Here is a 12,399-nt window from a genome sequence, read left to right as displayed (position 1 = left end):
CATGTGCTTTCTCCTTTTAAAAAATAATGTTCAGCCTTTGTTTCTCTACGTTTTAAATGTACCTTGTAAAGAGCATATGTTCAGTTATTATTACTCAGTTTAGCAGGGCTTTTCCTGTTCCAGAGATTAGTACATACACATTCATTATCATGGTGACAGGTGGGCTCATTTTACAATTTCGTCTTGTTCTCTCCTTCTTAACCCTTTGTTTCTCTCCTCCTCAATCCTTCCTGTTTTGGACTGATTGAGCCTTCCCACCTCCTTTTTATCTTTCCCCCATCTTGTTTGGAAATCACACATGCTCTGTTTTATTAGTAGTAGCTCTGGCTATTTTAGCAGGCATGTTTTCTCCTGAAACAAGGTAAGAATCTTAGAATGCTTTAACTCACTTTCCAACTTAAATATTGTCCAATATTTTTGTTCTCTTAATTTATAGCCCCCTGAGTTAGATTAGTTTGCTTTATTCATTTTTTCAACTTTGCATAAATTTTATCTCATACCATGTTTTCATTGCTTCCCATTTCTTCTTGCGTATTAAACCTCTCTTCTGGGATCACTTCTCTTCTTCCTGAAAGCATATTTATTGGAAACTCTTTTGAGGCGGGGGGGGGGGGGGGGGCGGAGATATGTCTGGAGTAAATGCTCTCTGGTTGTTTTAGTTTAGTTTTGAATTAATGTCTTTATTGTGCTCTAATTCTTTAAAAAATAATTTCATTGTATTTATAGTCCCAGGATGGGTGGACCTTTCCTCCTTCCCCTGTGATTTGAGGATATTCTTTTCTTCCTTTTTAATCTTTATTGATTTCAGAGAGGAAGGAAAAGGGAGAGAGAGAGAGATAGACACATCAATGGTGAGAGAGTCATTGATTGGCTGCCTTCTGCACGCCCCCCACTGGGAGTTGAGCCACAACCCAGGCATGTGCCCTCACCGGGAATTGAACGGAGATCTCCTGGATCATAGGTGGATGCTCAGCTGCTGAGCCACGCCACCCAGATGAGGATATTCTTTATCTCTGGCTTTCATGTTACTGTTGAAAAGTCATCAGTCAGTCTTACAAAGCTTTCTTTATAGATAATTTGTATTTACTTTCTGGCTGTTTAAAAATCTTGTCTTTGTTCTAAAGCTTCACTGCAGTGTGTCAGGGTGTGGGTTTCTTTTATTTACCCTGCTTAGAATTTGTCTTCCCAAATCTAAAATTTAAATTCACCCTGAAAATTTTTTAGCCATTATTTCTTTAAGTATTGCCTCTGTTCCATTTTTTTTCTTTTCCTTCTGAAATTCCTCATAGTTGAATAGGAGGCCTTCTCAATTTATCTTGCATCTTTTACTTTCTTTTATGACTTTCATATTATGAAAATTTTGTGGTTTTGTTTTTTTTTTAAATAATTCTTATGTTTGACTTTACAGGTAATTCTGTTTTTCAGCAATGTTTAGTCAAAATTATTTTAAATTTCCAGGAGTGCCAGAAGTTACTACTTTTCTCTCAAAGTTGAATTTTGAGGATATGTTTTTCATTGATTGTAGAGAGAGAGGAAGGGAGCGGGAGAGAGAAACATTGACGTTGCCTCCCGTACACTCCTGCCCAGGGATCGAACCCACAGCCTGGATTTGTGCCCTGACTGGGAATCGAACCCATGACCCTTTGGTGCATGGGATCATGCTCTAACCACCTGAGCCACACAGGCGAGGGTTCAAATCTGCCTAGTCATTTTTACTGTGTTTATTCCTTGTCTCTACTTTTTTTTGTCCTGTTAACATAAACATTTTTTTGATATTCCATTACTGATCAGTTGAATATCTGCAGTCATTGTGGATTGGATTATTCAGTTCTCTTGTTTATTCTTTCCCAAGATGGCTTATTTCCTTGTGTACTTTCTGCATTTTTTATTGTGAGTTCACATCCTGGTATTTTGCATATAGGAATTCTTTGAGGCCTAGGATTAGAATATCTTTCCTCAGAGAGAATTTCCATTTATATTTGTTTCTGCCAGTTGTTTAAATACACCACTAACACATGACCTCCTAAAAGTTTTTTGTGCCAAATAAATAATGTAATTTCTATACCTAATCCCCTGTGGATGACCAGCTTTTGGTTAGAATTTGGGGAAGGGAAAACTTTTCTTCTCCTTGGGTGAATGCTTAGAGCTCACACTGGCAAGTATCCTACTATTCTCCTTTTCATGGTGGCTTCTTTCTTAATCTACTCTTTCACTAACAATATTGGCTTTTGGCTGTCCCAGCTCTATACAGAGCCTCTGATATGAAGTGAAGGTCATGGCATTGGCCTAATGGTATGTACACCATTCCTGCCCATCCCCACTCCAAGTAAACACTTCAGTGCTTGCTTACCTCTCTGAATTTCTGCTTTCTCATTTCTAGCCTCTGATAATTTCCCTTAATTTTACCTGCTTAGTGCTACATTCAGAAAAACAGCCACCCACAAAAACAGCATTATTGAGATAAAATTTACCCATTTTAAGTATACGTGTCAGTGACTTTTACTAAATTTACAGAACTATGTAACCCTCACCACAATCCAATGTGGTACTTTTCTGTCACCCATGCATATTTCACCTTTTGGTAAGATATCTTTTTCCTCCTAATAAGATAGCCAGTACCCTGCCCTGGAAATTGGGAAGATAGAGGCTTAACCTCTTTTTCATCATCATTTCCCCTGTGGGCTTGGGAGTAACTGTTAGTAATTTCTTGAGTGGTTTTGAAATTTATATAACATGCAGTTGGGACTTGTCAGATGTATGACAAGTTTGGAAAAGTTGAGTTAATTTATTTTTAATATGGTATCTTTTAAAATATATATATATTTTATTCATTTCAGACAGAGAAAGGGAGAGGGAGAGAGCGATAGAAACATCAATGATGAGTCATTGATAGGCTGCCTCCTGCACAGCCTCTGCTGGGGATCAAGCCTGAAACCTGGGCATGTGGCCTGACCAGGAATCGAACCTCGATCTCCAGGATCATTGGTCGATGTTCAACCTCTGAGCCAGGCCGGCTGGGCCTGACTCAATCTATTTTAAAGAAGAAAACTCAGGTGATAGCTTGACCCAAGGCCAATGGCAAGTGATGCAGATTTTGAGCTTCAGCCTTATGGCCTCTTACTCAGGTCATGATGTCACCACTTAGATTTAAAAGCTTCCTTTTTTACAGTTCTTGTACTGTTTTTACTCCACAAAATGGATGAGTTGTTAGAGTAGATTATTAAATTTTCATCAAGAACAAAAAGAAATCTTCTTGTCTTCCTGCAGAGGTTCCAGAGTAAGAGGCAATGTTGAATTTCAGCCAAATGTAAAACCGTGAGCAGTGGGAACAACTTGTGTGTAACTTAAACCAATCTGCACTTCATTTAAAGCCATCAGCACATCTATAATAGAGGAAAATAGCCATAATGGGGCATTTTTCTACTATAGAACTTTGTTTCATAAATTTTATTTAAGTAAAGAAAATCAAGCCCTGGCTGGTTTGGCCCAGCGGTTAGAGCGTTGGCCCGCGGACTGAAGATTCTTGGGTTTGGTTCTGGCCAAGGGCACATAGTAGGGCTGCAGGATCGATCCCCGGCCCTGGTCTGGACATGTGCGGAAGGCAACCAATTGATGTCTTTCTCACACCGATATTCCCTCACTCACTCTCTCTCTCTCTCTCTCTCTCTCTGAAAAAGCAATGGAAAAAATATCCTCTGGTAAGGATAAAGAATAAAGAAAATCAAGTGTGAAATAAAGGTAGAGCTTTTCTAAATGTCTGAAAAGTTGTCTTTCTGTCATGTACAGATTGGCATATTTATTGATCTGACACAGTCTGGCTATGACAGTCTCCTTCACAGCACAGATTGTTACTGGGCTACTCCTGAAACCAGCAAAAACCCAGGGTTGTTTTTTAATTAGGGAATTGCAAGTTTTGTGAAGTGTTCTTTAACAATGTCCAGACTTACATGAGTTAGGCAGAAGCAGTGCAGAGAGGCCTTCATGCCCTGACTGGGTAGCTCAGCTGGTTAGAGCATTAGCCCAGCATGCCAAGGTTGCAGATTCTGTGCCCGATCAGGGCACATACAAAAAAAACAACCAATGAATGCATAAATAAGTGGAACAGGAAATCGATGTTCCTCTCTCCCTCCCTCTTTCTCCTCCTTCCCCCTCCCCTCTCCCTCTCCCTTGCTCTCTCTCAAAAAAAAAAAAAAAAAAAAGAGGCCTTCATGATTTCAAAGCTAGTAGTCATTATATCAGTCTCACCTACCTCTAGGATTAGCAGGAATCAAAGACATTTAAATTGTTAATACCTCAAGTTACTGTGGTAGCAAAGATATAATAATTTATTCCCAGAACAAATGTAGAGATACTGCTCATTGCTCTACAAAGTCTCAGTTCTTCCAGGTTCTCTGGGAGTTAGTTGCTCTGAGTATGTTTAATTCAAACTTCAGAGGCTTCTTCAGTCTCAGTATTAACTGCCATCCTCGATTCCTAGAGCCCCAGGAGGAGGCATTTAGGAAGCCCCTTCCCTCACCCCCAGCTTTCACTGTAGCTTGGCACTAGTATATGAGGTTAGTCTCTCAGAGAGCTTTGGTCGAGATACTGCATTTGCACATTTGTCAGAGTTAGAAGTGAGTAGCCTGTCCCTGGAGGGTGAATTGAGCATTCATCTGGAGAAGACTGCCAGTGACAAGCGTCCGTTGCCTCCTCCAAGTCGAGTCAGGGTGGCTTCCTGAGACAGGCAGTGTGCTCTTGTTGAATAGTACTGCTTCAACAGTACACTAGAAATGTTTTCAAGTAATGTTTTAAAATAAAGAACAAGTCTTCCATAACCTTTGTTTTGTTGGGATTTGTATCAGGAAACAGGAGAGATGGTTTACAGAAGCCTCAGCCACACACCACTCATGTGTCTGACCTATAGTAGATAACACTTTATACAATCTTTTGCTTCTTAATTTAAATTTTTTTTTTCTGAGTCTTTCAGATTCATACAATTGGGAGAATATAAATTGAAATGATTGTGAGTAGAGACTAGAGTGTGGAAGGCAGAAACACAGTGACAGAGCTTCCTGCATCTAATAGTTGGCCTCCGAAATGGTGGGAGTGGGACGGGGTGCTGCGTATTGTACGCTTACCTCACCAGGGACCTCTGTTAGTCCCAAACTGCTAGTTCAGTGATCAACCGCGCATTTTATATTTGTTTTTCAAAATTCCTTCTTATGACAGTGAAGCAATAGGAGTTGTAGATTCATGAGTACATCTAATTTAAGCTTTCTCTTTCATTATAGCATCATAAAATGTGCAATTGAAGAGAAATGTTTTTTAAAAGTCTTACGTTCTACAAAATTTAGCTTAGGTCATATTTTGCAGTAATTTTTAAACAAATAGGAATCTACAATCAGCTCAATAGATTGTCATCATGAAGAGAAAAGTGCCTCTTGGCTCAGGTCCAGTTGACACCAGAAAGTAGAATAGTAATCTTCAGGGAATATAAGTGTTATTTCTTTATGTGATTTTGAAGGCCACTAAACATTAAAGACCTGACTTAATTTTCTGTTTCCTTACCTTTATTTTTAAATTGCATGTTTGTTCTTTTGTTTCTCCTTGTGATTAGGCATTGCAGGATTCTGATAGTTAGCAGTCTTACAGAAAGCTGATAATCCCTAACTGTAACACAGCAAACAACAGCCATAATAGTATATAATTTTTCTTGTGCCTTTATGTGTTTAAGTTGGGTGGAGGAGTGAAAAATCAAAGGTTATTGCCATTGCCTTTGTTTACTCTGGCATTTAAATTCCCAGAAAGTGCCTCTGATATTCACCTGCCTACGCCTCTAACATTCATAACTCAGTTTGCAACTGGGGGAAAGATGTGTCTCAGCACCGTGTATTCAGTTGGACTGTGGCATTACTAATGGAATTGGCAAGCCTGTTAATTTAGAAACATGAATAGGTGATCACAGCTCTAACAGTCACTACAGAGCAGCATTCTCAGCATAGCCAGAGCTTCGGCAGAGGAAATATGACACAACTTGGAAAGATTGTTTCTGGCTACAGGAGCCATGTCATTGAGACAGTTGGATGGGAAGGTAAAGATTTTAGTTCAAATGAAGCAGCATCATTCAGGAAAGAGTCCAGCTGTCAGTGCTTTTGAGAGCCCAGTTGGAGGGCAGTTTTGCTCTTAACGATGGGACATCATCCCTGTTTCTTTTTCCTTTTCTGAAGATGGCCTTGATGTTGTCTTAATACTGTGGTTTTTAAAAATTTTATTTGAAAAATAGCTTTGTGTTCAAATAAAAGCATCTATTCATCTGTCAAATGAGAATAATAACTTAGAATTTTGATTTCCTTACTTCAAGAACAGCTGCAAAGTACATTTTATTTGAGGATATCAACAATTCTTCCCTGATGCCCTTGGTGCCATAGCTTTTCTCACGTCATTGCCCTCACTAGGACAACCTCTTTCTGAAGTTACTGTTCAGGCAGGTCAGAGCTCATGCAAAGCCTTTGAGTTATAGGCCATGGGATGTTTCAAGGGTCTGCCACCAACTTACATTGTCATCTGTGTTATGAATCTGTATAATTTCCTCAGCACAGAGCAAAAACCAAAACAAAACCTCTGTCCTTATAAGCTGTAAAGGTCAGGGGTGGGGATAAGTGTATGTTTGTTTCCCTTTGCAATCCAAGAGAAAAGCTTCAATGATCCTTTTATGGTGTTCCTTCTTCTAGGTTGCCAACTTGGCCTGCTCCATTTCAAACAATGAAGAAGGTGTGAAGCTTGTTCGAATGTCTGCAAGCCAGCTAGAAGCCCTCTGTCCTCAGGTAAAGTATGGCCAGCAATGTGTAACGTACCAACAAATTAGATTTTGGTTACAGTGGAGATGGGGTTTATTTTGTTGGTTTTGTTTTTAGGATTTTAGATAGAAGTCTTAGAGAATACACACTGATTCAGAGCTGGCAAAGCTTGTAGAAAATTGTTTAACTTCAAGTGACATTTCCTCAGGGCGTCATGTGTTACTACTATTCCCTTGTCCTTCATTAAAAATGCATGGTGCCCTGTCCAGTGTGGCTCAGTTGGTTCGGCGTCTTCCCATGCACCAAAAAATGTTGCCGATTTGATTTCTGGTCAGGGCACATGCTTGGGTTTGATCTTCGGTAGGAGGCATGTAGGAGTCAGCTGATTGATGTTTCGATCTCACGTCGATGTTTCTCTCTCTCCCTCTCTAAAAATCAATAAAAAAATCTTGAAGAAAAAATAAAAATGCCTGTAGTGTCCTCCACTGCTCACAAATGGAGGGTGTACAGTGGCCACACTGTTTAGTCTACCCTTCTTGAACGAGGGCTACCTGCAATATTCGGCAGTCCTGGAATCACGGTGGCTAAGTGTACTAGCTACCCCCCTGCCCTCCATCTTAATGCCCAGTACTTGGGTTTCTGTGTTGGGTGAGGGGGGAAAGATTCAAGAGCTGGAACCTTTACTCTGTAATGTCCTAAAGTAGCGTTAATGTACAGATGTTAAGAATGTAGTTAAGTCAGCTACCAAAGTAAAAGCTTGAGAACTTTTCTCCACTTACAGTGGTATAGTGGAGGACTGGTGATGGGGCTCAGTTAAGCTGGAAAGACTCTGAAGCACATAGAAGAAAGGTGCTCTGTTAAGTGCCCAGTGTGTTGCTTGTATCCCATGAGGTGAACCGATCTTGTTGATGTGGCCTGATACTCCTTGCCACTCACAAGCACTTCTGCGCAGTGTAAATGCTGTTTCAGTGGAAGAGGTTGACTCTCCAATTTCCCAAGTAGAGAATGCTCACGGGCATACTTTGAGGATTTACATGTACCTCTGTCTAAATGGCCTGCCAGGTGGGAATGGCCATGAATAAATGGGAATAAGCAAGGGAACTGGAGTAATAGAATAGAGGTCACAGGAATGAAGTTTCTGCTATGTCTGTAACCAACTTTAAATTATACTGTGTCTAGTATTCTTTCATATAAATCCTGACACTCAAAGTAGGTGATCGAAATAAGTAAAGCCTGGTTACTAATATGAGATCCTAACTGGTATACAGGTTAGTTAGGGTGTTTGTTCTCATTCTCAATCATGCGGATAGTTTCCCATTGAAAGTTGCTTTGTCTAAATAATTAGTGTGATGGGCCAATTGTGAATCCACATTATGTAATGGACATTTCCTCAGCTTTAATCCAGTGATGAAATCTGCTAGTGATTGCTAGCTGTGCAGACAGATAATAAGCACAGTGGATTGAGTCACCTCCAGAAAGTTAATGTATGACCAAGTTGTACGAAGTAAACTGAGAGCATACTTCTAAAGATTTGGCATTCTTTTCTTAAGTTTGCCATTTTACCCTATCAGTATTTGTTTTTAATGTCTTAGGTTCTCCATTTGGTTTTTAAATGCTTGAAAAGCGACAATGCTTTCACATATCGGCTGAAACAGATGGTAACATACGCTGATCACACCTACCAAGAGTATTTATATAAATGATCTTAAAGCCTAGGGAAAAAATCACATGGGGAGTCTAGTTGATAATCCTAATGAAAATGGTGATGTGCATAAATCGTGTGTTGCTGAGCCATGTCGCACAAGTTTGAGTTTGCCATTAGAAAGCATGCTTTGTCCTTTGTAATTTCATTTTTCCTCCTAGAACAGACCTCAAAGGCTTAGACAGACAGTGGCCAGACCACACTTGGTATTGGGTATATGTCCTGGATAAAAAAGTATTTCTCCAGGTATGAATATTCTCCCAGATTCTTACCTGGACTCATTCCTACATTTGCTCACAAACGGGTGGGTAGGTTTGGTGATGGTAAATACAGTAGCCATTTAAAATTTTAAAATTCTTTGAGGAGGGTAAACCAAACTCTTCTGGGAGCTGCATCTGGCCTGCCCTGGTCCGTGTGTTTCATGCTCAGAGGACCTCTCCTTCAAGGTAGCTGTCACTTCCAGGAAGAGGGATTTGAGTGGAGCTTCTCCTGTGTGTTCATCCTGAGGTAGATGGTAAGCTCAGGCTCATAGGAGTGGGTGGTGGGGGTTTCTAGCCCTGAGGTGTTCCCTTCTGCAGTCAGTGGTTTGTTTGATAAACAGACTCCAGGCAAAGTCAGTTAACTAAACTAGATTAGTTAATTCACCAGGGGTTTAAGGTGGTATCTATTTAATATGCTATAGCATATAGACAAACAGTTACTACTTTGAAGTGTATGTTTTTATTGTGAGGCTACTGTCAACATCTATCGAAGGATGAAATGCGTGTTAGGCTTTTCTAGGCTGTTTTTTGTGCTTTACACCCAGGCTGCTGCATTCAGGCAGCCCTGGCCCCTCTGCTGGGCACAGCTCCCTAGGGGCTGCTTTTTAGTTGCCCAACCCACAGCTTGACATTGACTCCTAGTCCTCATTGTTCCTCTCTGGAGGGGAGAGAGGAGTTTTTGCCCCCATTTTTCAGGTCACCCTGTACCAAAATTAACTTTTGGAAATGGGAAATTCTGTTCTAAAGTACTAACTTTTGAGTACTCAAGTGACTTGAACTCCAAATATTAGAGATTAAAGTTGAGTTGAGGAGGAAGTAACCTGAAAGTGGCTTTATTTTGTTGCTTGAGGGAAGAAAGCACCCACATTTTTTGGTGATTTACTGTTACCATGAGCAAGAAACAAAGTAGGTCAGTTCTCTCTCTCCCTGCATTGCCCTCTACTTTGTGACTGCATCATCTCTCACTTTGTTCATCAGAAATGGATCCTGCCTCCATCTGAGCAGAGAGTCCCCAGCTTTATACACTTTCACAGGAGAAAACTGTTTTGGGAAAGCCCTGAATCTGTATCCCCATATATCCCCGGCATTGTCTTGCTTGTGGATGCGCCCAAGTCTTAGTCCATGGTAGCTGCTTCAAATATTTCAGTTTTTCAGTTCATTTGGTGCTGGCAAGGGAAGAAAAGGAAAAACAAAAACAAAATCCTGCCAGGTTTTTGACAGTTGAGTCTTTAAAATTTGAGGAGGGCATTTTAGAGATACCCTCCCTCCCTCTCTTTTAATGCATTTGTTAGGGTAACATTGGTTAATAATACCACATGGGTTTCAGGTGTACAGTTCAGTAACACACCATGTGCACACTGCACTGTGCCCTCACTACCCAAAGTACAGTTTCTTTCTGTCACCATCTCTCCCCCTTTGCCCATCTCCACCTAACTCCCACCCCCGTTTCCCTCTGGCCATCACCACACTGTTGTCTGTGTCTATGTGTTATGTATATATGCTTTTGGCTTAATCCCTTTACTATCTTGCATCCATCCAACTTTTGTCCCCTCTGACAGCTGTCCTTCTGTTCCACGTATCCATGCCTCTGTTTCTATTTCGTTTATCAGTTTATTTTGTTCATTAGATTCCACATATAAGTGAGATCATATGATATTTGTCTTTCTCTGGCTTATTTCACTTAGCATAATAACCTTTAGCTATATTTGTGCTGTTGCAAAAGCTAAGATTTTCATTTTACAGCGGGGTAGTATTCCATTGTGTAAATATACCACAGCTTTTTTATCCACTCATCTACTCATGGGCACTTGGACTGACTTGGACTATTTCCAGATCTTGGCTATTGTAAATAACTGCTTTGAACGTAGGGGTGCGTGTATTTGAATTAGTGTTTGGGTTGTTTTTTTTTTCCAGATATATTCCTAGAAGTGGGATCCCTAGGTCCTAGGCAGCTCCATTTTTAATTTTTTGAGGAAACTCCATACTGTTTTCCACAGTGGCTGCACCAGTCTGCATTCCCACCAGTAGTGTTGTACTAGGGTTCCCTTTTCCCCACATCCTCTCCAGTACTTGTTCATTGATTTATTATTTTAATTTTTAGAAGAATATGTTTTTGCCTGGCTGGGTGTGGCTCAGCTGTTGAGCATCGACCTAGGATCCAGGTGATCAGGATTCCATTCCCAGACAGGGCACATGCCTGGGCATGTAGGAGGCAGCCGATCAATGACTCTCTCATCATTGATGTTTCTATTTCTCTCTTTCCCTCTCCTTTCCTCTCTCTGAAATCAATAAAGATATATTTTTTTAAAAAAAGAAAAAAAGAATATGTTTTCATGGAATTTTAGAGACAGAGGAAGGGGGAGGGGGAGAGAGATAGAAACATTGATGAGGGAGAAACATCAACATTGATCGGCTGCCTCCTGCCAGGGATTGAGCCCACAACCCAGGCATGTGCCCTGACCAGGAATCGAGCCAGTGACTTCTCAGTACACCAGTCAGTGCTCAACCACTGAGCCACACTGGATGGGTAGTTTTTGATTTATTGATGGTAGTCATTTTGACAGGTGTGAGGTGATAAATTCCTCATTCTAATTTTAATTTGCATCTTGCTTATGATTAGTGACTTGGAACATTTTTTCATATGTCTCTTGGCTATCTGTATGTCCTCTTTAGAGAAGTGTCTATTCAGGTCCTTTGCCTGATATATCATTATTCTCCCATACAGTGGGTTTCCTTTTCATTTTGTAGGTGGTTTCTTTTGCTGTGCAGAAGCTTTTTAGTTTGAAGTAGTCCCATTTGTTTATTTTTTCCTTTGTTTCTCTTGCCCTAGGAGATGTATCAGCAAAAATTCTGCTTCTTGAGACATCTGCGATTTTACTGCCTTATTTCTTTTAGGATTTTTATGGTTTTGTGACTAACATTTAAGTCTTTTATTCATTTTGAGTTTATCCTTGTGTATGGTGTTAGTGGTCTAGTTTCATTTTTTGCATGTACCTGTCCAGTTTTACCAACACCATTTATTGAAGAGACTGTCTTTACTCCATTGTATGCATTGTCTCCTTTGTCAAATATTAATCAACCAGAATGGCATGGGGTCTCTGTTCTGTTTCATTGATCTGTATGCCAGTTCTTGTGTCAGTACCAGGCTGTTTTGTTTACAGTGGCTTTGTAGTATAGTTTGATATTCAGTATTGTGATCCCTTCTTTCTCAAGATTGCTGAGACTATCATGATTTCATATAAATTTTTGGAATATTTGTTCTAGTTCTGTGAGATCTGCCATTGGTATTTTAATAGGAATTGTGTTAAATCTATAGATTGCTTTGGGTAGTCTGGGCATTTTAATGATGTTAATTCTTCCTGTCCATGAACATGGTATATGCATGCTTTCACTTATTTGTATCTTTCTTCAGTATCCTATAATTTTCTAACTACAGGTCTTTTACCTCCTTGGTTAAACTTATTCCTGGGTACCTTTTTGTTGTTGTTGTAATAGTAAATGGGATTGTTTTCTTAATTTCTCTTTCTGGTAGTTCATATAGGTGTATAAAAGTGCCACTGACTCCTAAATATTAATTTTATATCCTGCTACTTAACTGAATTTATCAGTTCTAGTGGTTGTTTGGTGAAGTCTTTAAGGTTTTCTAAATACAGTATCATGT

At 39.9% G+C, this 12,399-nt stretch overlaps 1 protein-coding gene across 1 annotated transcript in view; it reads left to right on the top strand.

Moving 5' to 3' along the window:
- Positions 1-12,399, top strand: part of CTNNA1 (catenin alpha 1) — a 174,225-nt gene that overhangs the window by 135,368 nt on the left and 26,458 nt on the right. Inside the window, exon 10 of the mRNA XM_087816341.1 lies at positions 6,711-6,803. Coding sequence (XP_087672467.1) covers positions 6,711-6,803 — 93 coding nt within the window. The remainder of the gene's footprint in view (positions 1-6,710; positions 6,804-12,399) is intronic.

Source organism: Miniopterus natalensis, chromosome 4 (assembly GCF_054644295.1).
Source record: "Miniopterus natalensis isolate mMinNat1 chromosome 4, mMinNat1.hap1, whole genome shotgun sequence".
Classification (NCBI taxonomy): domain Eukaryota; kingdom Metazoa; phylum Chordata; class Mammalia; order Chiroptera; family Miniopteridae; genus Miniopterus; species Miniopterus natalensis.
This window is presented reverse-complemented; position numbering and strand designations above follow the sequence as displayed.